Here is a 25,368-nt window from a genome sequence, read left to right as displayed (position 1 = left end):
TTTGAGCTTTGAAAATTAATCAAGTCACCTTACATTTTAGAGATTAAAAAAAATTTTGATGTTTATTTTTGAGAGAGAGACAGATGAGTGGAAAAGGGGCAGAGAGAGAGTGGAAAAGGGGCAGAGAGAGAGGGAGACACAGAATGTGAAGCAGACCTCAGGCTCTGAGCTGTCAGCACAGAGCCCAATGTGGGGCTTGAGCCCACGAACCACAAGATCATGACCTAAGCTGAAGTTGGACGCCCAACGGATAAGCCACCCAGGTGCCCCATAACCTTATCATTTTAACAGAATAAAGAGGAAAATTATATAGCCATCTCAAAGATATAGAAAAAGCATTTGATAAAATTAAATAGCCACCCAGGAAGAAAGAACCTTAGAAAATTAGGACCAGAAAGAATTTTCTCAATCTGATAAATGTTATATATAAGAATCCTAAAGCAAATTGCCATAACTAATGGGGAAGATATGAAAGTTTTCTCTTTGAGATCCAGATAGACAAGAATTCTCTCTATGGCAGTTTCTGTTCAACATTACACTAGAAGTCTGGGTGCAATAAGGCAAAAAAATATATATTTGGATATACAAATATCCCATTACTTTATAAGCTAACAATTCCATTCCCAGGAATTTTATATGCCTAACAAATATATACATAAGTATACAAAAAAAATACAATAACGATCATAGCAACTGCATTTGTTTTTTTTAAAAAAATTTTAATACTTATTTGTTTTTGAGACAGAGAGAGACAGAGCATGAGTGGGGGAGGGCAGAGAGAGAGAGAGAGGGAGACATGGAATCCGAAGCAGGCTCCAGGCTCTGAGCTGTCAGCACAGAGCCTGACGTGGGACTCGAACTCACAAACCATGAGATCATGACCTGAGCCGAAGTCGGATGCTTAACTGACTGAGCCACCCAGGCACCCCATAGCAACTGCGTTTGTAACAGTCAGAAACTAAGAAGCAATCCAATTATTCATCAGTAATATAATGATCTATTAATTAATTATGATCTATTATTATGATCTATTAACTATCTATTAATTAATTATGATCTATTAATACAACCCCATAAACAATGAAAGTGGATGAACTACTGCCAATGAAATAACATCAGTGAACTTAATAAACATAATATTGAGCAAAAGATGCCAGACAAAAAGGAATACATGTTGTATGATTCCATTTATATAAAATTCAAAAACATACAAAATTAAACCATGGTGTTAAAGATCAGAATAATTATCTCTGGGAGGAGAGGAGTAGTACTTGGAGGCTACACAAACTGCTTCTAGAATACAAACGATGCTCCACTTCTTGATCTAAATAGTGTTTACATGTATCACTGTTTTCTCACTGTTTTCACCATGCTGTGCAGTTATGACTTGTGAACTTTTCTGCATGTTAATTATACTTAAATAAAAGTATGTTATACTTAGATAAAATACTTTTTTTAGAAACTTGATGACAACAATAAAGGAAAATTAGAAAGGAGAAGTAAGCAGAGTTAGTTACAGTAATGAGCACTGACATCTTATATCTTGACAAAGAAAGAAAGGAAATCTTAAAAAATAGATTGATGAACTCAAAATGAGTGTTAAGAAAGCTTATTTAAGGTAGGAGAAAAATAGTCTTACCTGAAATTAGTCTAGGCCTATCATTATATTGCAGCATGTAGGGATTTGATTTTAATATAATTCATCATAGCTTAGTCATGTCCAGGAATATCTCTGGCAGAGATGGCTAATTACTGCCCCTAAACCATCATTCCTTCAGATACACAATGCACAAGTCCAGGGAAACCTCAACACATGGCCACCAAGAATAAAGCCTATTCGTCTCAGCCTCTGCTGCAGTTAGATAGGACCATGTGTCTATATTCTGCATAATGGAATGTGAACAGAAATCATGTATGCAACATCTGGATTATGCCCTTGGAGTTGTACTTCTCTGTGTCTCCTGTGTACTGTGATAACAAGGGCTGCAGCTGCCATCTTTCAGGTCAGAGATGAAGCTGTGAGTTTGATGTTAGGATGGAAAAGCCACACTAAATGCCCTGGATCAGCACATCTCCAGGCTAAATGAGAGAGAAATAATTTTGTTTAAGCCCCTGTTAAGTTGGCCTACACCACATCACTACCATTTAATTTCACTTAAAAAGCTACTTGTTAAAAAAGAAAAAAGTCACAGCTAAAAGGATATTAAGACAATTAAGTACATTTAAATGTAGAATTAATATTAGATATTGACAAGTCATTGTTCTTCCCTTGTGTCATTAATTGTGTTCTTTTTGTTGTGGTTGTATTGGTTGTTCTTAGATTCATACAAAGATCTTAATTTTTCAATGGTTCTGTGATATAAGCATAGAGAGATCATGCAAAGTGGCAAAATATTAACTAGTGAAGCTGGGTGACAGATATACATATTTGGTTGTATTATGCTTTCATGTTTTCTTTGTTTCAAATTTTTCACAATAAAAATTTGAAAAAAATAAACATTTCTGATAGAATGTGGTATACCCTTGGAGCTATTAGCACACAGAGGCAAGGCATGAGGACACCATGAAGGAGGTGCACTTAGGAAGGTTAACCTTTGACAAAGCAGATGTGTTTGCATTGTGTTGCCACCGTTTCTCCTAGGCCTAGAGAGAATTTGCATTCTTTTTGCTGAGATTACCTCACAGAATGTGGACCACACTGTCAGTCTTCTTCTGTAGCTCAGTTAAGTGGCAGGAATTAGTATGAAGATAGTATCCTATAGACATTGTTTTAAGCAGGCAGTGTGGTGTGTGTGCGATTTAATGTACCTTATTTGCATGCTGTCTGATACCCTTTGCCTATCATCTGTGATCCATATTGCACCCTGTAGTGGGATTCATTTTAATTGTAGACTCTACAGCTACAACTGTCTTCCAGACAATGTTATTATAGTAATAATAATAATAACAACAATGTTCCTTTGTTTCTGAAGACGGCAGAACCACACTATAAAAGCCAATCTGTTAGAAAATAAAGGAAACTAGAACATAGATAACATGCAAGAATTAAACATTTAAAATCTCACCACTGTAAGCTCTATATATCGTAAGATCACATTTATGGAGTTTTACTTTAGTTGGACTGTAGGCAAATTCTCATTACAGTTCAAAGGTCTGGCTTGTCTGTGCTGGGATCAAAATATTTCTTCCCTATAAGAACATATTTCTAATCCATAATAATAACAAAGGAAAAAATACAAGTTAGAAATAAATTATCTTTAAGTATCCTCTATATAAGTTCTTTGTTCTCTATATTGATGTTTACACTTGTGTCACATTATTTACATTTATTGATTAAGAATTTGGAATGTTGAGTGTTACATCTCTGGTTTTTACTTAACGTTATATCTATCTATCTATGTATCTATCTATCTATACACACACATACATAGTACTAATCAATAATATAATTAGAAATTATATGAACTGATATGTAGGGGAAAAAATCTGACTATCCTTTAGAATAGCAAAGGCCAATTACTTGGACCTCTTACACATAGACTGAGTAGAAAATAATTAGTTGAAGGAACACTGAAAACTATCAAGGGTTTGTGTCCAATTTTTGTTATCAAAATAACAGCATCAAAAAATCAAGAACTTTTTTATAAAGGAAATTATATCACATCATGTATTCAAGAGGTAATGATTTTTCTTTCTGTTGCTTGCTTTCAGAAAATTTATACTATAACATCACCATATTCCTACAGGACATTTTTCTAAATAGTAGACAAATAAAACCATTTATATGTCTCTTCTTAAAGGTGAAATAAAGTTTTTTTTTAATAATCATACAAAGAATTTTAAGATATTAGTTCTAATGACAGAATGATTGGATAACTTCATGGCTAGATCTGTTATCTAAAAACAATTCAACATTATAAGACAGAAGTATTTGAAAGTAATTTACCTTTAGTTATGAAATATTATAATCTCATTTATGGAAAAAATAATTAGTGAACCATTTTTTCACACAAGTAAGAAATACTATTTCAGGAAGTCAGAGTGTTGTAAGATTAAAGTTACTAGGGGGGCACCTGGGTGGCTTAGTTAGTTAAGCATCTGACTCCTGACTTCAGCTCAGGTCATGATCTTAAGCCCAGAGTTGGGCTCTGTGCTGGCAATGCAGAGCCTGCTTGGGATTCTCTCTCTCCCTCTCTTTCCAACCCTCTCCCGCTCATGCAAGTTTTCTCTCTCTCTCACTCTCTCCTTCTCTCGAAATAAATAAACATTAAAAAAACAATAATAAAGTTACTAAGGCTGAATGCTTCGGGCTCAAATAACCATCAAGAAATTGCCATCACTCACTGAAATTGAAATAAACACCACTGCTACTGATAATTCTGTCATTAAATTTCAAGAAATTATAGATGGGAATTTTTTTATAAATATTTTTATCTCTAAAATCAGTACTTTGTTGGCTGAAGAACAAGTTTTCAGGGTGCAATTCAAAACCTCCATCCTCAGGCCACTCAGTTTGGAAAGACATACATAAAATATTCACGAAGTTTGTTTCATGCCAACAAATTGCTCCAGAAGATGAGAAATGATGAGCTAGATTCTTACATCTGAGCCACTGTCTCTGGTATGGAAAATACCTTAGAAACCTATTCATGCCCCAGGTCCACAACTTACTATTCAGAAAGTTTTCACTGTGATGAGCCAAATAGCATGCTGACTCATTGGATTCAGAAACCTATTAGTGACTAAGAGAATCACTGTGTTAACCAGAAGCACCCTGCATTTTTGTTCATCTTTCTTTCAGATCACACTTTCACATCCAGCCTCTGGATATTGTTTCTTTGTAATCAAATACTGGCAATTTAACTTGATAATTCTTCTGAGCTTTCAGAGAAAAAGAAAGGGTTAGATATAACTGAGTAGCTTTTCCTGTAGTTGTTTGTTTTTTTTTTTTCCCAGAGGAGCTCATTATTGTCTGTACTTTGAAAATTATTTTGCCTTCTTATCTTTTATTTTACAGGAATAAAAGAACATCTCATTTCTGGGCTAGAACTAAGTGGTACTTGGTATTATTCAATTGAGTGCTATTTCAGTTTGATACTCTCATTTTCTGTGTAGAAATTAAACAAAGTGACTTTCAATGGCTGCTTAAGTATATAGAAGTGAAGGAGGCCACCATATCTGTCACCTCATTCATCACTGGGGTGAAGTTAGCTAAACTGAGAGGCTAAGCATCATTTACTTCTGTCCACACACCATCTCATGCCTGCCTCCTGATGCAGCCTGATTTCTGTACCTCCCTTCACTAGCTACTTCATTATTATGGCAGCTGTGAGTGTAGAAAATAGAGAATTTGAGGAATTTTACAGGCTGGTAAAATTACCCCGCAATCTCAGTTTTTAAAAATATATCTTTCAGATGGATATTTCTTCTCTCAAAGTTTTGATTAATTATGTCTTGAAATATAAGTTTCCTTTTAAAATGATTCACTGAAAACTTGGGCTTAATAATCACACAATACTCTTCAAGTAGTTTTCAAACCCCTTGTTTAAAGTTACCATTAAATAATGTCCTTAAACTTTATATTTCTTGTTCAAAGAAAGAAAATTCTTTTTTATAGTTTATTCTAGGATTTGTTTTAATGTGAAAAAAATCACTGCTTGGAATATTGGATTCTCAATCTCTCTCCTTTTGGGGGGGGGGGGGGGGGTTTGCAGGGACCACGAAAAATAAGACATCTGAGTTACAAAAGCAATAGGCAACGAACTTAAAGGTAAGTAACAGTATTGCAAATTTTCCTTCTCTGCAGAAAAATAAGAAGACTAAAATAATTTGTAAATATAAAAAGCCATCAGAACATGGATTGTTCTCATATATTCTATAGTCATTAATTTTCTGTTAAATATTTATGTTGCTTTTGGATGCATCAGTTTTTATCTTCCCTGTTGTATGATAAACTTTCTAAGAATGGGAAACAAGGAAATTTCACATCTTTACTTTTTGCCCTATATCCTCATGCTATCCTTATTGGTGGATAAGTAAGGACAATTAGAATCCAGAGTCACTTCAAATACTCAAAAAACATTCTGCAACTATACCAATACATTTTGGTTCCTATGAGCAACAGATTATTAATAGCATAACAGAAATTGTTCTGGTTTAAGAGATTGCAGATGCTCTATAGTTTTATGTCTCTTAAATGGCAATGAAAGGGAGGATTAGGAACTCTGACCTCTGCTATTCAGTTGATAAATGACCCTGTATCATTTAACCAGTCACTTTCTACATTGCCTCATCTTTTTCATGATATTAACAGCTAAGTAATTGAGGAAGATCTCAATGGCTTTCTGTTTTGTTGGTGGTTGTGTTTAAAGTGTTCCCCAAAGAGCTGATGACAAGTGATTTTTTGTGGTCAAGGATTCCTTTTGGTGAATATTCTTCTCTAGTTTACATCCTCTGCTGCTCTAGTGCATAACTGATCTATTTATATGTTTTCTTGCTCTTTTTTTTTTCTTGCTCTTTTTTTTATGAGTAGGCTTTATGTTTATTCCTTGGTTTAAGAATAAAGCTGGAGCCACCTGATCCCTAACTTGTTAGTATTCTAGACCCTACTGGCAGAAATGGCCTAATTTTACCACTTCACACAACCTACTGGCCTTTCATAGTGCCCCCTACAACCCACATCTGTGTACCAACCTTTCAGTTTTTCTTAGATTGCTCAGCTGGCCCAATTTATTTCAGCTTGTCTCCCTCTAGATTTTCTCTAATCATCATCATCTTCTATTTTTCTGAATGTCACCTACTCTTTTACAAGTCTACTTTTACTCTCTATTTTTGTAGCATCATTACCCTTGAGCTTCCAACTTCCTAAAAATATGGTGGCCCCAACCTCCCTGTTCTTCTGAGAAGCTTTCTTCTCAGACACTTATTATAGGACATCAGGAATGTAGAGATTTCTTCAAAACACCTCATTTTAGAGCAACTGAAGTCTGTAGAGACAAGTTACCAAAATTCACCTTATAATCAACCACAGAACCAAAACTAAATCTAAGGTCTTTTAACTGCAGAGAACTGGAGAATCCAGCCTTGATCCCCACTGATATCATTCCTGCCCTCAGAGGTCTACCTTCCCTGGGACCCATTTCCTCCAGTTGATATAACCCTGAGCAGAGTGTAGTTGAAATGCAAAGGAGAGAATCTAAAATCCACCACAGACATTACCAACCAGCACTTCTACAATTCAATTACCTTTCATTTCTGTAGCCAGGAAAGAATTATACCACATATAAGTTGGAAAGTGGACATGTTATTATATATAAAAACAAGGATTTGTTGTTTTTGGGTTTGGTTGGGGGGAAAATGTTTTGAATCCTCTTATTGGATATTGGATAATATAATTTTGGGAAAGGTTTTTGGCCTCTGTTGGTTTTCTTCAGTTCTTATTTTGCTTAACCACCATGGTCACAAATTTGTTCATTGATTCCTCTCTGTAGGAGATTCTTTGGTAGGCTTGATTTTTTTTCCCACCCTGTTTTGAAAAGTTTCAGGTGGCTTACAGTTTTCTCAGAGCCTCCACCCCCATCTGGTGATATCTTTAGGACTGACCATCAGTGTGCCCTCAGAATATTTCTGAAGACTTTATTGGGAGCAAAATTTTACTGTATCTGTCAGTGAATAAATTTTATATGGTAGTCAGCTCTTAGGCCAGAATGTCTATTTACGGAAAATTGTTCAGAGACTAAGTCATCTTTCAGTTCTCATTGATATTCATGACCTTTCCTTGGCGACTTATAATGCCATATGCTCATATAGCATTTCATGGTTTTCACATTATCTTGTTTGAGCCTATGAAGTAGGTAGGCTGATATTATCTCGTTTTATGGTTGAAAACACTTTAGCTCAGAGAGATTCAGTGACTTGCCTAAAGTCACTTAGATAGTAAGTGACAGAGTTAAGACTAGAATCCTAGCATTAAGATTGTCTTTGTCTTATTGACCCCCTCCCAACTCATCTGAAAGGAAAAATACCTCTTCTTATTTAGAAGCAGAAATAGGAAAGAGACATTTTTACTCACAGAAAAAAAAATAGGAGTTGGCTACCATGAGAATCTTAAGACTGCTCCATACAGCAGAAAAGATTCAGGTCTTAGTTCCAAAACTGCTAATTTAACAGACTGCTAATTGTTGGTACAAACAGCAAAGCAAAGTTCATTCTCAGGGATCTTTGACTGCTAATCACATTTTTGTGCTACAACTGATTAAAACCATGCAGTTGTACTAGGAGTCACAGCTCTCAAATGCTCTTTGCTCAGTACTTTGCAAGGAATGTGTGGGAGTTCTGCTGTGTGACTAATGGGCAGTGTAGGTGGGTGATGCCACAGAAGTTACAGAAACAGAAATTTCCATGAGTTAGAGTTAGAGAACTCTGGAATGACCAGGTAATTTCCCTGTGTCTGCCACCTGCCATATGAACTCTCAGACTTGCCAGGAGACACTGAGGAATCTAGGGTAGAAAATAGAGAGGGGATAAAGGGTAGGAACAGAAGCAGGATTTGTTACCTATCACCAGCACTGTCCTCAAGAGTATCCAATTGCTTAGGACCTGACAAGAAAGCACCAAAATTTGTAAATACAGGATATTAAATTCATAAGTGGTAACAGTGCCTATACCTAGGAGGCACTCCTAGCAAAGTACTGGTGATGGAGTCCTTCTGTGAACTAACCTATGTTCACATATCTCTTAGTGTTCTGAATGGCCCAAAGTGGACATGAGATGAACTTCTAGCCCTCCAAAGAAACTTCTTTGGGACCCTGACAAGAACCATCCATAACAATTTCTCCTCCTGGGGTTACTTTTTGTGAGCAATGAGTCCGTATTTAACAGCCCGGAAAAAGGGACTAATACTTAACACTCCTTAATGTGAAACCTTGCTAAAGAAGTCTTAAAAATCTAATGGTTACATTTTCTGGTGTCAAATGTTTTTACTTTTTAATCTATACTTAGTTGTATATTCCTGCCATTTACTCATTAATATTTTTCTCCTATCACCTCTCAAAGTGTTATGTTTCCAAAATTCTTCAGTTGAAATGTCATGAATATTTGTTTCCCACAACCTCCTTCCTTCAAAGTCTGCTTGACACCCTGTTCTCTATCTTCCCAGCCTAATCTTACTGTGTCACAGTTAGGTTGTAAGGAGGGAGTAAAAAGACCTGCAATCTATATTCACACTGGGTCAGAGGTATTCCAGAGTTTAAAGAAAACTAGATGCTTATGCAAACATCTCCAGTTCCACTTTCATAAAGGAGACATAGAACATAAACATCTCAGAGTGTGAGGTCTCCTTCTGACTCCTAGAGAAGACTCAAGCAGTTCCATACACAGAGAAAGGAAACTTTCCCTTTTTTATTACATTTTTATGTTTTATCTCATATATTTTAAATCCAGGAAACATCTTAGATATTTAATGAAAAAGATAGTTAGATAATATTCAGGTACCATCAAGAAGGAAATGAAGGGTACAAACATTTAGAAATGGCTCATCACACTGATTGCCTCAGAACAATTTTGATCTTCATATTCAAGGCCAGAAGTAAACAATATCCATGACCAGCTAATGAAATAGGTATGCTGCTTAAGAATCAAAGAGCCCCCTACATCATAAATCATCATTAAAACTGTAACCTAAATAAGCACACGTTACAGAGTTGAGTTAGAAAAGAGAAAAAAATGAATCCTTTCACCTTGGTGAAAGTTGAGGTATCACAAAATAATTTCCTCCCTCCTATTATTGTCCTTCATCCCTGAGTAAGTTCAAGATCTGCTATTTCCAGGGCTTAATTTAAGATTAAGCTGAAAGAAAGACTTTAAATATCTCTCCTTTATATTCTATAACAATTTCAGCATATTTAACATCTGTGTTATATTTCACCATGCATTGCCATTTATTTTATTTTTCATCAGGACAATAATATTCAAATCTAGAGACTACAAGGATACCCAACATGTCACAGCCAGCCTTTCACAAGGGAGAAGAAGCCAGCAGCAAGCAAGAAAATGGTTTATTTTAGAAAAGATAATTCCTCAGGACTTTACGGTAACCATTTCTTAAAGAAGGAGATAAAGTTTGTGATCAAGTTAAACCATTTGTTTTCTAGGCTGTAAAGAAAAACATTGGTCAAAAGCAAAAGCATCCCAGTTTTCACTTTATGCATATAATGTTCCCCAATAACTAATTTCAGTCTTTTATAACCTGCCCAGCTCTTAGGTCTATCATTTCTGCCATTTCTGCAGGTGTATTTTCTAAAAGCATGTTTCAGAAATTCTGAATCTGTGGTCTGATTCTTTACACTTGGAATCTGTTCTGTATCATTAAAGCACAGATTAATTTAGCTTCCTAATGACTGGAAGTAATAGGTGATGTTTCTATGGAGTAACTAGTTGGGTGTTTTTAAACCCGCCTGCACTTACCCCAAATTCATCAAAGATAGTGTCTTTTAGGTGCAGTACTAAGTCCCAAATCTCATGTATATGAAATATCAAGAATGTTTCAATTAAATAATCTGATTGAGCTACTTTTTTATTCGACCATTCTTACTCCTTATTCTCTGATAATCTTATTCTATACCTGCCACAAGTATAGAATTTGAAAAATAATGAAATGTACTCATTTTTAATGTTGACCCTCTTTGTAGTCAGAAGGTATGATTGCTTCAGTTTCTGAGAACAAATCCCATCTATATCATGTAACCCTGCATAATTTAATTTAACTTACATTGATTTATGTGTATTTATATAACTTGTGAAGAAAAATGGGGCATACACAGTCCTGGAATGTGAGGAGTGAGAGAAGTATGGATTTTTCCCAGTATCTGTTTAAAAAAATAAAGAAAAGTAGGGCACCTGGGTAGCTCAGTCAGTTAAGCATCCAACTTCGGCTCAGATCATGATCTCACTGCTCGTGGGTTCGAGCCCCACATCAGGCTCTATGCTGACAACTCAGAGCCTAGAGCCTGGTTTGGATTTTGTGTCTCCCTGTCTCTCTGCCAGTCTCCAGCTCACACTCTGTCCCTGTCTCTCCATCAGAAATAATAAACATTAAGAAAGAAAGAAAAGTAAAATAACCCCAAAATCCATCCAGTGGTGACTACTGAACTTTGTTTCATTACATTCAAACACCAAGACTAAAAATATCTTATTTTTAAAAAGTCATATGCCAAAGCACTCAAACATATACCAATATTCATAGCAGCATTATTCACAATAGCCAAAAGGTGGAAACAACGTAAGTGTCCATCAACAGATGAATGGATATTATATTATCCACCCATTAAAAAATGAAATTCTAATATATACTACAACATGAGTAAACCTCAAAAATGTTAATGCTAAATGAAATAAGCCAGACACAAAAAGGTGAATATTCTATGATTCCATTTATCGGAGGTACCTAGAAGAGGCAAACGTACAGAAGTGGAAAGTATAATAGAATTTACAAGAGACTAGAGGAAAGAGTTAATGCGAAGTTATATTTAATGGGTATGGAATCTATATTTGGGTTGATGAAAGCATTCTGGAAATAGTGATGATGGTTGCACAATATTGTGAGTGTATCCAATGCCTTGAATTATACATTTAAAAATAGTCAAAATGATAAAAAAAAAAAACCTTTAATAAAACTGATTAGTTTTTCCAAGGTGAAAAGTAAAAGTCATATGCAAGTCTAAAGCATCTGAGAAGATATACATTGCTTAACAAAAAAAAATTGTCAGATATTTTTGGGTTTAATATAAAAAGGATTCACATTAACCCCTGCATAGTGATGCAGCATAAATATTTTCTAGTCACCAGGCCACACTGATCACATTATTTCCTCATTCTTTGGACATTTAGGAATAGACTTGCCGTTTTCAGAAAACTGCCAATAATACTTTATGCTACTTTGAACTAGTAAGTAGTATCTTTGAATCATGTGTTGGCTAAATTGTGTAGGCTGTTCTGTCTTTTTTCATGGTTACTATAGAAATTGTGTAGTCCTGGTGTTATGAGACGACCACAGGGCATCAGAGTACACAATAAAAGTTAACTTATATCATGGTTTACAATTTCTTCCAGCTGTCCCCTTTTGTGATTATCATGTTAACATTGAGAGTATAAACATACAACCAAAAGGGTTCTGGTAACTATAGCCAATAAGCGATCTCACCCGTAACAGATTTCCAACCTCCTTCCCTCAAAGATTTGGATAGAAACACATGAAAGAAGTGGCATGTAAGCTTCAGGTGTTTCCAATTATTTCCCTCATATGAGCAAAGGTTTCCTAATGCAAAACACGTTTCAGCTCAGATAGTTTTCCTTATATTTAAAGATTATGTAGTTTCAGAAGAATTTCATCTACATATTCCTAATTCATCGACACTTCATCAATAACATAATATCTCCTCCAATCATTTCCTCTCTGGGTGGTTGAAAATATGGTACATTTAAGGACTGTTTACTTTTGCGAAGTGCACTTTTAGAAAGTGTATAACCTTTTGGCCCTGCAAAAAAAGAGAAATAGATGCTCAGTGCTGGGATTTGTAGTAGATTCCTTGCCAGTTAAGTCACCACAGAGTGTTCTAGTACAATGCCTCAACTATCTTCCTGTGCAAGAACTGTCAGTTTCTGTCCAGAATGGTATACGTGGGGGAAGATAGACCCACCTTTGCTGGTGTAAATCATTTACTGCCTAAATGTTAACACTCAGGCAAGCCTATTTAAGGATTACAAGGAGAGAATGTGGATTTGGAGCATTTTGTTTTCCTAAGCTTCTGTGAGTGAAAGTTACAACATTGATCATTTAGGCTTCAGCAGCCTTACATAGCAGTGAGCTTTATCTCACAGTTTCAGAAATTTCCACTTCATTGTTGCCTTCTGAAGGTTAGCAGCACCGCTCTGTTTGTAATTACTTACAAACAGAGGACTGTAGGACTTGTGAGGATTATTTCATAGGGCATTTGAATAATGACACCGCTAAACAACATTCACTGTTTAGGGAAACAAATTCATCTACAGGTGGATGAGCCAGATGAATTACAATGAAAAAGAAATCCTAAACCCTACCTACTGCTGAATATTTTCCAAAATAGGTGAACATCTCAATCCCTACCCCAGCACATTCTGTCTGCCCCTTCTACTCTCTCCCTCTCTCTCTCTCTCTCTGTCTCTCTCTCTGTCTCTCTCTCTCTCTGTCTCTCTCTCTCTCACACACACACACATACACACACACACACACACATACACTTTATGATTTTGGCAAGAAATAATGAAAAAAAATGTGAAAAGATAAACACTGCTCTGATGATGAAGTGTTTTTGGTTAATTGCCAATGAGTTTTGACGAGGAAGCCAAATTTTCAGATCAGTATCAGGGCTAGAGTTCTTTTAGGAGGTAAACTCCTGCTACTCTTAGCACTTGATCCCAAGTCCAAGTAGAGGAGGCATTAGATTCTAACAATCTGAGCAAGTTTTAAATGTATAGCAATAATACAACTTTGCACTTAGAGAATGTAAGTGGTTACCACTCATTTATGTTTATATACATATGTACTTGAAATATATCTATATAGACATATTCATAACATATTCATATTCTTTGGAATACATTACAAGAAAACTAGTTACAATTATAAATTTTGTTTTATTTTTAAAGTTTTACCTTCCTAATATTTTACTTTTCTTAGGCTAAAGACAGTTTCAGTAGGTTGAATGCCATGAAATTACCAGCCTGTTGTTTATATTTTACCACAGTATGAGAAAATGTAAAACTTGTGAAATTGTTTGAAAGCAGTATTGTCTGATCTACCCATGTTCTGTATGTGTCCGTATTGTGGTCCTGAGAAAGGAGAAAGTTTTCTCTAAATAAGAGGTTAGTGTGATGGCCAGGCAGCCAGATTTTGCCTTAATATCAACAGATTGCAAGGATGAGTGATAAATACTCTTCCCTACCTTCTACTTGTTTTGCACATTAGATTTTACAGTAGTCAACTAATAATTAGAGTTAGGTCAAGAAGGAGGAACATAATAACTGTGAGTGGAAATATCATAGGAAATATTTTTCAAGGTCATTTCTCATAATTCCTGCTCTGCTGAAAACAGGGCAACTATAAAGAGCTTGGGGATGGGTGTGGGTAGGAGAACATCCCCTCCCAAGATAGCTCATCCAAGTGACAGGCAAATTGTTGCTGACCCACGGCCTCTCCATGAGGCAGCTTGGGCTCCCTCATACAAGGTGTCTAGGTTCCAAGAGTGAGTGCCCCAAGCAATAGGAAGTGGAAGCTACCAATTTCTTAAGACCTGGCTGCAGAAAATGACACAGCATCACTCTGCCATGTTCTATTAGTCAAGGAGCTATGGAGCCTATATTCCAGGGGAGAGGACATAGATACCACTTCTCTGTTGGAGGCCTAAGAATATTGTGGCCTTGTTTTAAAACCAGCACTACTTGTAAATCACCAAGAAAATACATACTTCTTTTCAATTTGATCTTGCCTTTTTTATCTCAGTTGGGAATGTGTGCCCCAATCTTGGAAAATAAAATATATCTCCTAGTTAATTTGGTGGATCAGTTGAATCCTGCTATTTCAAAGAATCACAACAAAACAGCAAGAAACTTTATTTGGGTATATTGTGAGCAAGGGACACCTGTTTAAAATATTGCCTTGAAACAGTAATAGGCTGTAGAAATTGTAAATTACCTCTTAATTTCCTGCACCACCTGTCTTGGACCCCTCAATATCTTTCTCTCTTTAAATCACTAAAATATATGTGGATTAGCTAGAGATACATTTTGAAGGGCCTGTAGTTGTATTTTAGTTAGTTTGTATTTTGTAGGCTCATTTTTCCCTGTCATGCATTCTTAATCACCAAATTTTTTTAATGTTTATTTATTATTGAGACACAGAAAGAGACAGAGCATGAGCAGGGGAGGGGCTGAGAGAGAGGGAGACACAGAATCTGAAGCAGGTTCCAGGCTCTGAGCTGTCAGCACAGAGCCCAACGCGGGGCTCGAACTCACGAACCGTAAGATCATGACCTAAGCCGAAATTGGACGCCTAACTGACTGAGCCACCCAGGTGCCCCAGTCATCAAATATTTTTTGAGCAACTAGTGTTATATGCTAAGCACTGGAATTTAAAAGATACATGATTCATGGTTTTATGGGACTCATAGGCCAGTGGAAAACATACTTGTAACAAAAAACAAAAAAATCAAAGACATACTACAGTAAAGCTAAACACAACATCTCGTGGGTTCTTAGAGAATGAAGAATACCAGATAGGTGCCATGGAGCTGATTTTAAGAGAAAAGTAAAGATACTTCAGGCAAACGGAGAAAAGGAAAGTTAATCGGCACATGCAGCAAATAAATGGAAGGCACTGGGTGTTTTGAGAAATGGCCGTTTATATTGGTGCTCATAGAATATGGAATGAAAGGAAAAACAAGGAAATAAGGCTTGTAAGGTAGATTGAGCCAATCCTGAGCTTTGTGTTCTGGGGCCAAGTGTTTGAACTTGCTCCCATACGTCACAGAAGGGACATGGTAATTCCAGATTTGCCTTCGGAGTCTGTCAGTACATTGGAAAGTGAGAGATGGAGAAAGAATTTGTTCCACTGTAATATGATGACTATTTTTCTAAGAAACCTTAACTTTTCCAAACTCACTTTTTATAAAACTTGCTTTAAAACAAAAAAATAAAAACAAAATTTTTTTTCAGTGAGAAATAAAAACATGGAGTATAGCATTTCTGGCTACACATATATAGTTATAAAACTTGAAAGTCATTGAGCAAATGCAGTGTTTGATTACATCTAGCTTTGGCTTCAGAGTAAAGGTCTATCTTGCTGTCAGCATACGCTTCTGAAAATTCTCTCTACCTCCGTCATCTACTGTTAGAACACAACATACAAATAAAAACTCAAAGAAGGCAGCCATGGTTTGTGTGATGGGTTCCCCACCCCCCAGGAATTTAATGTTAAGCCAATATCAATCTGTACAATTAACTCATGTTACCAAGTTAATAATGGCATATTGTCGAATCTCCTTTGTGAAAATATGCTACTGGGAAATTGCCAGGAAGTGGTAAGGAGTGGTCTCAGGAACTGAGTAAGGTATTCTGTTAAGGGGGTGTGAACCTAAATTAAAAAGTTGGCTTGAATTATTCTAACCCTATGTTATAGAATTTTCAGGTAAAAACTTCATGGGGAATGGGAAGATAATTCTAATTTTAAAAAGACTTTTGAAAAATGTGCTAATAAGAATGACCTATACTTTTTTAAGCCTGCACTATTAGTTTTTCCAAAGTGAAAATTAGCTCACATATTGTGGTTCAAGATCCCATATTGGTGCTTACTCCCCTATAGTTTGAAATCTGAAGTGAAGTCCAAGGTGTGTTAAATCTTCTGGTTGATTTCTGGTCAAATTATGCTTCTCTCTTCTGTATTTATTTGCATATTACTATCCTAATTAGCATTTTATTTTTATGTAAATTATCAACTCTCTAAATGTTCCCAAGGACTCCTCCTGCCCTCATTTTGGGAAACCCTCATCTTTCCCAGTAACTCTGGGGGATTATTGATTGTATATAGGGGTTGTTCCGCCTGGTCACAAATTACCTCCTGCTGAATTCTCCAAGGGCTATTCTTGTCTTACCTTCTGCATTTGCTATCCTTTCCCTCAAGCTAAACATTACTGGATACTACCAGAATGAGGCTGAATACTACCAGAATCGTCCACACCCCAAAGTACTTCCTACGTAAGGCTGTGTGTGTCCAGCACACATTGCATTGGGGCAATAGAGAGGATTCATGCGACTTAGTCTACAGCACAGCAATTAACTTAGAACTGAATGTTTAACATATCTGTTCTGAAGTTTTTGCAACATTCCCAGACAAAATTCTGCACCCAGGGGCGCCTAGCTGGCTCAGATGGTAGAGCATCAGACCCTTGATCTTGGGGTCATGAGTTTCAGCCCCATGTTGGGTGTAGAGATTACTTTACAAAAAGATTCTGGGGGTGCCTGGGTGGCTCGGTCAGTTAAGTGTCTGACTCTTGATTTCTGCTTAGGTCGTGATCTCAAGGTCATGGGATTGAGCCCATGTCAGGCTCTGCACTGGGCATGGAGCCTGCTTAGGACTTTCTCCCACATTCTCTGCCCCTCCCCTGCTCACACGTGTGCACTCTTTCTTTCTTGAAATAAATAAACATTAAAAAAAGATTCTGCACTCAGTTATAGTGTGTGTGTGTGTGTGTGTGTGTGTGTGTGTGTGTGTGTTTGCCCACACCAAGCAATTCTCCAACCTTAGCTACAATTTAACTCAATTCTACCACTACCTGGAGAAAGCATCAAATCCTACAGGTTAAGGGCTCAGTCCTACCTGACTGCCCACCACCCCACCACCACTGTAGATGCCCCTCACAAGTCCAGGTTGTCACCTGTGCTTCTGACCAGAGGTTCTGGTGCTTCTGACCACCTCTATAGATCAGAGGTTCCGACGGACCCCTCCTTGAATTAGATGAATTCACCAAAGCAGCTCGCAGAACTCAGGAAAACATTTTACTTACTAGATTACCAGCTTTTTATAAAAGGATGTAACTCAGAAACAGCCATATGGAAGAGATGCATAGGGCAAGGTATGGGGAAGAGGCTCAGAGTTTCCATGCCCTCTCCCAGAGCATACTACTCTCCCCAAATCTTCACATATTCACCAAACAGGAAGCTCTCCAAATCCCATATTTTTGTGTCTTTTTGGAGGCTTCATTACAGAGACATGATTGACGAAATCAATGGCCACTGGTGATTGATTCAGCCCCCCTTCTCCTCCCCAGAGGTTGGGGCGGGAGGTGGGGGGTGGTAATATGGAACTAAACTCTAATCACTAGGTTGGCTCCCCTGGCAACCAGCCCACATCTTTAAATGTTTTCCAAAAGTCTCTTATTAACATAACAAAAGCTCTCTCATCACGGGAAATTACAAGGGTTTGGGGAGCTCTGTGCCAGGTACAAAGACCAAATATATATTTCTTACTATAAATCACAGTATCACACCATCTCTGGGAACTTCTCAAAGACATTGCTCCCATAAAAGTATGTTGCTTCATCAACCTTCCTTCTTAGCCCCATTTCCTTAGCTTCCTAGTCCAGTTCTAACTCCAGCCATCCCCCCACCTCCATGGTTGACTTTCCTATTACTTCTCTTATGGAAAATTACTCTTTCTAGCTTTTTTCTTATTGTTGCTAAATAAGTCAATCTTTTCCAAAAGGAACCCTGATTTCAAATTTAAGTAATTAAGTAATGTCTTCTGCACTCTCCAGTATATCCATTGGCCCATTCTCTAATCAGCCTTTGATTTTATCATTATAGAATGCTGAAATATTATTTGGACTTGTTTGCTAGTAGTTTCATTTAATAATTGTTTTTATAGAAAGAAGAGGAAAAAACAGTTATTGAGCACCTACTTTGTACAAGCCACTGAACTAGACAGCTCTCATTTTATCCTCAGGCAACATTGGCCCCCAACACCAGCAGTCAACTAGAGCTCAATTGCAGCTGTTTTATTTACATCTGCCCAATTGCTGTATGGCTCACCTCTGTCAACTGTCTACATCTATTTCACTTTTACAAAGGCAAAGAACTTTGCCTTCTGGTACTCTGGCATGGTGCTAGTCAAAGATTAGTCTCTAGAACAGTTGCATTGAATCACCTGGGAGCTTGTTGAAACCCATCACCTTAGAATCAACCCTAGACTTACTGAGTTACAATCCACATTTTAATTCTATTCCTCAGTGGTTAATATGCACATCAGTGTTGGAGAAGCACTAATTAGAGTTTTAAGTATATTACTCGGATCACAGAAGCTTTGCACATACTTCCTGATTAAGTTGTGCATTCAACTAGAACTACTAACTCAGCCTAGAAGATGTTGATGACCCTACGCCTCCAGAAAGCAAACAAAATAGTTTAATCGTGCAAAAGAGAAAGGAAAGGCTTTAGTTCTGAACTTAAGCTATTCATAAAAATTTTAAGAAGTGATTTTCATTTTTCAAGTTCCCTTCCATACCATCAAATAAGGTTTCCTTTTGTCCACACCTTAACTGTAAATCCTTCATTTTTAACTTTTATAAATGTATCCATTCCATCTAGATAATAGATTTGTTAACTTTTGTTCACTGACAACTAAGGGACATATGCCTCAATAAGTTTTGTAATTGCCATGTGTTTCAGAAATGATATCCTGAAAGAGGAGGTACTATGGTTTAAATTTCACTTATGTTAGAAAAATTTTACGAATATAAGTAAATCCTCTTTGAAATTGCCAAATGGAGTTTGGCTAGTTCTTTTGCAGCTAGCAACAAACACTATAGATTTCTGTCATTATCTATAGTGTTTCTTTGCTAAGTGTAGGTTTGTTTGCTTATGTCTTCCTATTTTTTTTTGAAAGGGGGACTTAGGAGATGGAAATATGGGATAATGTTACAAAAAAGTAAATTGTACATTATAGGCTTATTCAAAACTTTTAAATGTTCAACAAGTAGGGAGAGCTGATTTGGAGCAGGGAGCTGGAATCTCAAAAGATATTTGCTGAACTGTTTGTTTTTTTGTTGTTGTTTAACCTCAGATAGTTACCAAAAAATAAATTTTCTGGTTTCCTTCAGATTTTATCAGTAACATTTTCACAATATCTCTTTGGTATAAAAATAAGTCTGGGGTGCCTGGGTGGCTTAGTCGGTTAAGCGTCCAACTTCAGCCCAGGTCATGATCTCGCAGTCTGTGAGTTCGAGCCCTGCGTCGGGCTCTGTGCTGACAGCTCAGAGCCTGGAGCCTGCTTCTGATTCTGTGTCTTCCTCTCTTTCTGCCCCTCCCCTACTCATGCTCTGTCTCTCTCTGTCTCAGAAATGAATAAACATTAAAAAAAATTTTTTTAATAAATAAAATAAATCTAATATATTATTTCAAATTACACTAATAAACTGGTAGCTATATCATAAAGATACTGAAAGCTATATAAATAAGTATGCTTGAAATCAGTACCTACAATCTTTATATACCGTTTTTTCTTCTTTTTGATTTTCAATAATATTATTGGATTTTCTTATGTAATTTTATCATAAACATAGTACATATTGCTTCATAGTCTTTATAACTGCTTAAAATGCCTTGAGTTGAATCTCATTTATTTATCTATCTATTCACCTATAGGACATTCAAATCATTTCCTAAATATTTCCTATTGTAAACAATGCTTCAAGAGACATATTTATGCATATTTATTACTTCTACATGTCAGATTATTTACTTGGTGTCCAAAAATGCTAATGAACATATTATTTTAAAAATAAAAATAATTTAGGTGCACCTGGGTGGCCCAGTCAGTTGGGATTCTCTCTCTCCCTCTCTCTCTGCCCCTCCCCGCTCCCAGTCTCTCAAAAATAAATAAATAAATTTTAAAAATAAATAAAAATAATTTAGGGAGAAGAATTTAACTTTAATTGAAAACTCTAATTGAATAAAGTGTGAATATTTACTAAATCTAACTCCCTCATTCTCAACTCCAAAAATTAAAAAAAAAAAAAAAGGAATTCCAGAAGAAAAACTCAAAAGTAACTATCTGGGTAACTTAAATACACTTGCTTTTTCTGTCAACTACCTGGAAAATTTGAGGTTAATCCCCTTTCTGAATGAACTTTCTTTGCATAAATAGACACAATCTTAAGGTTAGTCAGTATACTTAAAGCTGTTGGTCCTCCAAGTCCTAGTTAGTTCTCCAGATTATTTATTTCAACAAAGAAATATTTTAACCAAGGGGTTAAAGGGTTAGAATTCTAATTCATAAATTTTGTGGGGTTACTACCTAAGAAACTTTCGCTTCAGCCATTAAGTATTCATTCTTAAAGGGCCACACTGGTATTTCTTATACCCATTTTATTCTCTGCTACTTGACTTAGATGTGTAAATTCTGTGTCAAAATCAAAGGCTACTAAAAATTTCTTAGATAAATGATGAGCAAACAGTCTAAAGTTAGAGAAATATTAGTGGATCCTGTGGCAGTAGTTATAGTGACAAAGATATTGTCACTACTCTGAAAACCTTAAAAACACTTTACCAAGCTAGATGGTTAATATAAGTGAACACACATTCTGAAGTGCACTGTGACATGGCAACATTCTCTTCTGTGAACATAGAATTTCTGGGCCCCAGAATGCCGTTGACAAATGATAATTAATTTAATTGTGAACAGCTGTTTCCTGAGCCTGGGCCTTTTTAAGTGAGGGGGCTGAACATAATAAACACACTCACCCAGGAAGGCGCAAGGAGGATAGGAGTTCAGGGATATGAGAGGTGAATCTTCTGAAAAAATTCAAAATGTGATAAATTTCGCTCCCCGTTTCTTCATTTTAAAAGGAACGACACTTGTCTTTATCTCTTACATTTGATTACTGACGCTCACTGGGAACATTAGCAAAGAATCTATCCAGAATTTAACTGTTTTTTTTTAATAAGGAAAAGAGACACTCCCAAATCATTCTCAAAAAGTATGATGAATCAAGTTATTGCATAAATATTAATAGTGTCTTATTGTGGCAGTTTAGATTGGTGTTAAGTCCTGGGCTTTATTTTGTTTTCCTATGAAAGTAAATTGTCTTAGAACATCAAGATTAATGATCTCTGACAACTGTAAAAAATATAATTACTGGGAAATGTAAAATTAAAGACAATGGAAGCTGTTGAAGCTAATGTGGTTCTGGGATCGATATGAAGTTAACAGTTATTAGGTCTCAACATATCTTCTGTTGATTCTAATCAAATTTAGCCAGTTAATCACTTTACCTCGTAACGGTCAAACGTGTGCTGCTGACAACAGCCATTTTATAGCCTGAAGTTTAGAGTATGCAGAATTCTTTATTTATTGCTTTTTTTCGTTTCCATTTTGTTTTCATACATATTCTGAACTGTTTTGCAAATTATTTCACTTTTATCTAATCATCCACAATCAGCTAGTTTCCATTACCACAAAGGAAAACACTGCTGAAGAGATTTGAGTTAGAAAAGTAAGGTAGTGCTTAACTTACAGCCTTTAAGTGAAAATTCAGAGGAATTTATTTTCAATATTCTTTACATCTTGCCATACACACACACACACACACACACACACACACACACACACACACACACATATATATATATATATATATATATATATATATATAAAAAACCTTTGAACAACACAGGTGTGAACTGCGCAGGCTCACTTATCGCGGAAATATAGACCCGTACTGTAAATGTATTTTCTCTTCTTTATGATTTTCTTAATAACACTTTCTTTTCTCCAACTTACTTTAAGAATATAGTATATAATACATATAACATAAAATGTGTGTTAATCAACTCTTATCATTAAGGCTTCCAGTCAACAGTAGGCTATTAGTAAAGTTTTGGGGGAGGCAAAATATATGCAGATTTTCAACTGCATGGGGAGTCAGGGCCCCTAGCTCTTGTATTGTTCAAGGGTCAGTGTGTGTGTGTGTATGTATGTGTATCAGAAGAAAAGGCAATACACTAATATATGTTGGTGACTTAAGTATGTATCCGCTGACCTAACTTAGTAAATTAAGTGGTTACTTTAGTTTTGATTTAAAAGAAGTCTTGAGAAATCTGACTGTTCAAGAATTTCTTCCTCCCCCTCCTCCTCCTCCTCCCTCCTCCTTGCCTTTAACATGGACCAGCTATCAGTTGAATCACTAGCAACCCTATTGAACCATGAGGTGACCATTGGAATGGAAGTTGTGTGCTTAGGATAACAGATAAGGAAAATAAAAGCTTGGATCGCCAATACTATCTTAAAGATATCATAATGTATCCCCAAACTAAGAGAGAAATAAACCATATCAAGCTTAAGTCACTGTTATTTTGTCTTGTTTCGTACTGTTGTTTTGTAACGTGGAGCTAAACGTGATCCTAACTGATACACAGAGGCAACATGGACATTATGGAATATGCAGAGAGAGCACCACTGAGCTGGCATTCATCCACCACTCCCTCACCAAGACACCAGAGCTAGAACACATTCATGGATAAACAACAGTTTTAAATGAACTTTTAATATATGATTATAAGATATTATAAATTGGTTTAAGGATTTCCTATCAGGAAAAGATCACCCAGATTATGGTCTATAGTGAAAAACAGAAAACTACATTAAAAATTTCTCAACCAAAGGAGCCATAAATACAGTTTTCCTGACAATACTTCTCAATACTCTAATCATGTGTTTGTGGTTTTCTCCCACTATTCACAAAGTAAAAGAGGAGGTTGTGATGTGTACCATTGACAGTGTATGCTTATAATATTTTATTCTTATACAAATATACTTATTTTAGTTCCAGGAAAATACTTTGTCATACATTCAACATGTTCTTCTTAAATAAAAATAGTTGAATTCCTTTTATAATAATGTAAAAGATAAAGATTATCATAAAAACACACAAATTCATAGCAGCATTATTTGTAATAGCAAAGAGTTGAAAAGAACCTTAAATAGTCTGGCAATAGAATAGAGAATCTGTGGTATGTCCATAGGATGGAACACTATATAGTAATGAAAATGAACAGCTACACACAAACATGTAGATGAACTCACAAATACTGTAAAAGAAGCCAGATATAACAGAGTACATGCCATATGAGTCCATTTATGTAAAGTTCAAAAGTAGGAAAAATTAATCCCCCATGTTAGTAGTTAGGATGGTGATTTCCTTCAGGGGAACCAGTGATTAGGAGGAGGCAAGGTGAGGCTTCCAGGGAACTGATAATTCTTCATTCTATACTCACTTTATAAAAGTCATAAGTTTACCTTGTAAAAAGTCACCTAACTATAAATTTATAATTTTGTACCTTCACATATATAAGATACACTTAAATAAAAATTTATTTGGATAAAAGCAAATTGAAATAAACACCACCTGATTCATATTTTCCCATCCTTCTTCCTGAATCCAAATAAGAAGTTAGAACATTCAACATCTTACCCTGTAGCCAGCACCAGGATTTTAAGTGACTCAGTGATCACCTCTTCTCCATCCTTTGTTTTTTCCTGGATAGTCTCATTTTTAATAGGAATCACCTGGTCCCTATGAATTCTCTTTGTATCATCTCAAACTTCTCCAGTATCACATTTGGAGGATTATTTGGGGGGTAGGGGATGGTCTCAAATTCTAGATTTCTCTCCATCTGGTTTCTCTTTTATCCATTTCTTCAATTTGTTCCCATTGGCAGACAGGGACTTGATCCTAGTCAGTGACAGCCCAAAACACATAGGCCCAATGAGTGGTGACATACTCTAGCTATGACTGATCAGTGACTCATCCACTCTCCTAGTAGGTTATTATATTTGGAGCTTTCACTTTAGATAAGCTCATCTAGAGGGGTTGAAAAAAATCTGCTAGAGCCCTGACTTTTAAAATTATTATTATTACTACTACTACTATTATTATATTTGTTGTTATTATTATTATTATTACAATAAATGTTTTCTGGATCCTTGCCATGCTTTTAATAATTGAAAATAGAGCTCTAAAAGCCTCCATAGCCAGTCCCAGAGGACTCTCTAGTCAGAAGGACATAACCATGGCGCCTGGGTGGCTCAGTCAGTTAAGCATCTGACTTGGGCTCAGGTCATGATCTCACCATTCCTGGGTTCGAGCCCTGTTGTCGGGCTCTGTGCTGACAGCTCAGAGCCTGGAATCTGCTTCGGATTCTGTGTCTCCCTCTGTCTCTGTCCCTCCCCTGCTTTTGTTCTCTCTCTCTCTCAAAAATAAATAAAACATTTTTTAAAAAAAGGAAGAAGAAGAAGGATATAAGCTAATCCACGGCAGCATCTCTTGGGAGCCTCAGGAGGCCTATTGACACTGCCTTGGTTCTAGGAAGGCCTGACCAACAGTGTCACAACTACACCATCTCTTCTTCAGGGAATGAGGAGGGGACTTTGGCCTCTTACCAGGGGTATTCTTACCCTTATATATCCTTAATTCTTCTGTTGATAAAATAAATGACAAAGCAAAGATACGGTTGATAATGGTTGCCACTGTGGCATGGAGAGTAGTTTGCCAACCTTTCTTAACTTTGTAATCCTTTTTGCAAGTATATTCAGGTAGGAGGGGCTGATCTTGTTGAGTTCAGGGCAGGAGAGGAGACTTACCACCTAAGCTGCTACCCAACCTTCAACAGCTTCTAAGTGGGCTCTGCTGGGTCACAGAAACACACTGCCCTGAGTCTTTGTCCTCCTAAAATGGTGTAGTTCACAGGTCACTGGAAGAGCAGCTTCCCAAATCCAGTCCTCCA

The 25,368-nt window shown here is 36.4% G+C and overlaps 1 protein-coding gene across 15 annotated transcripts in view; it reads left to right on the top strand.

The window, feature by feature from the left end:
- The window catches only part of LMNTD1 (lamin tail domain containing 1), a 461,495-nt gene extending 438,560 nt beyond the window's left edge, over window positions 1-22,935 (top strand). For 12 of the 15 annotated variants that reach the window (XM_078449998.2, XM_060658108.3, XM_060658104.3 and 9 more), the window contains 2 exons: window positions 5,715-5,770; window positions 9,958-9,988. Coding sequence is in view for 3 of the 15 variants with exons in the window: in XM_078450001.2 (XP_078306127.2) it covers window positions 5,715-5,768 (54 nt within the window). In the remaining 12 variants the exon portion in view is untranslated. Of the gene's footprint in view, window positions 1-5,714; window positions 5,771-9,957; window positions 10,590-22,754 lie in introns of those variants that run through there. The other 3 variants (XM_078450001.2, XM_060658106.3, XM_060658109.3) reach the window with 3 other exon arrangements.
- The last annotated feature ends 2,433 nt before the right edge of the window (window positions 22,936-25,368 follow it).

The sequence above is a fragment of the Panthera onca genome, chromosome B4, assembly GCF_046562875.1.
Source record: "Panthera onca isolate mPanOnc1 chromosome B4, mPanOnc1 haplotype 2, whole genome shotgun sequence".
Classification (NCBI taxonomy): domain Eukaryota; kingdom Metazoa; phylum Chordata; class Mammalia; order Carnivora; family Felidae; genus Panthera; species Panthera onca.
This window is presented reverse-complemented; position numbering and strand designations above follow the sequence as displayed.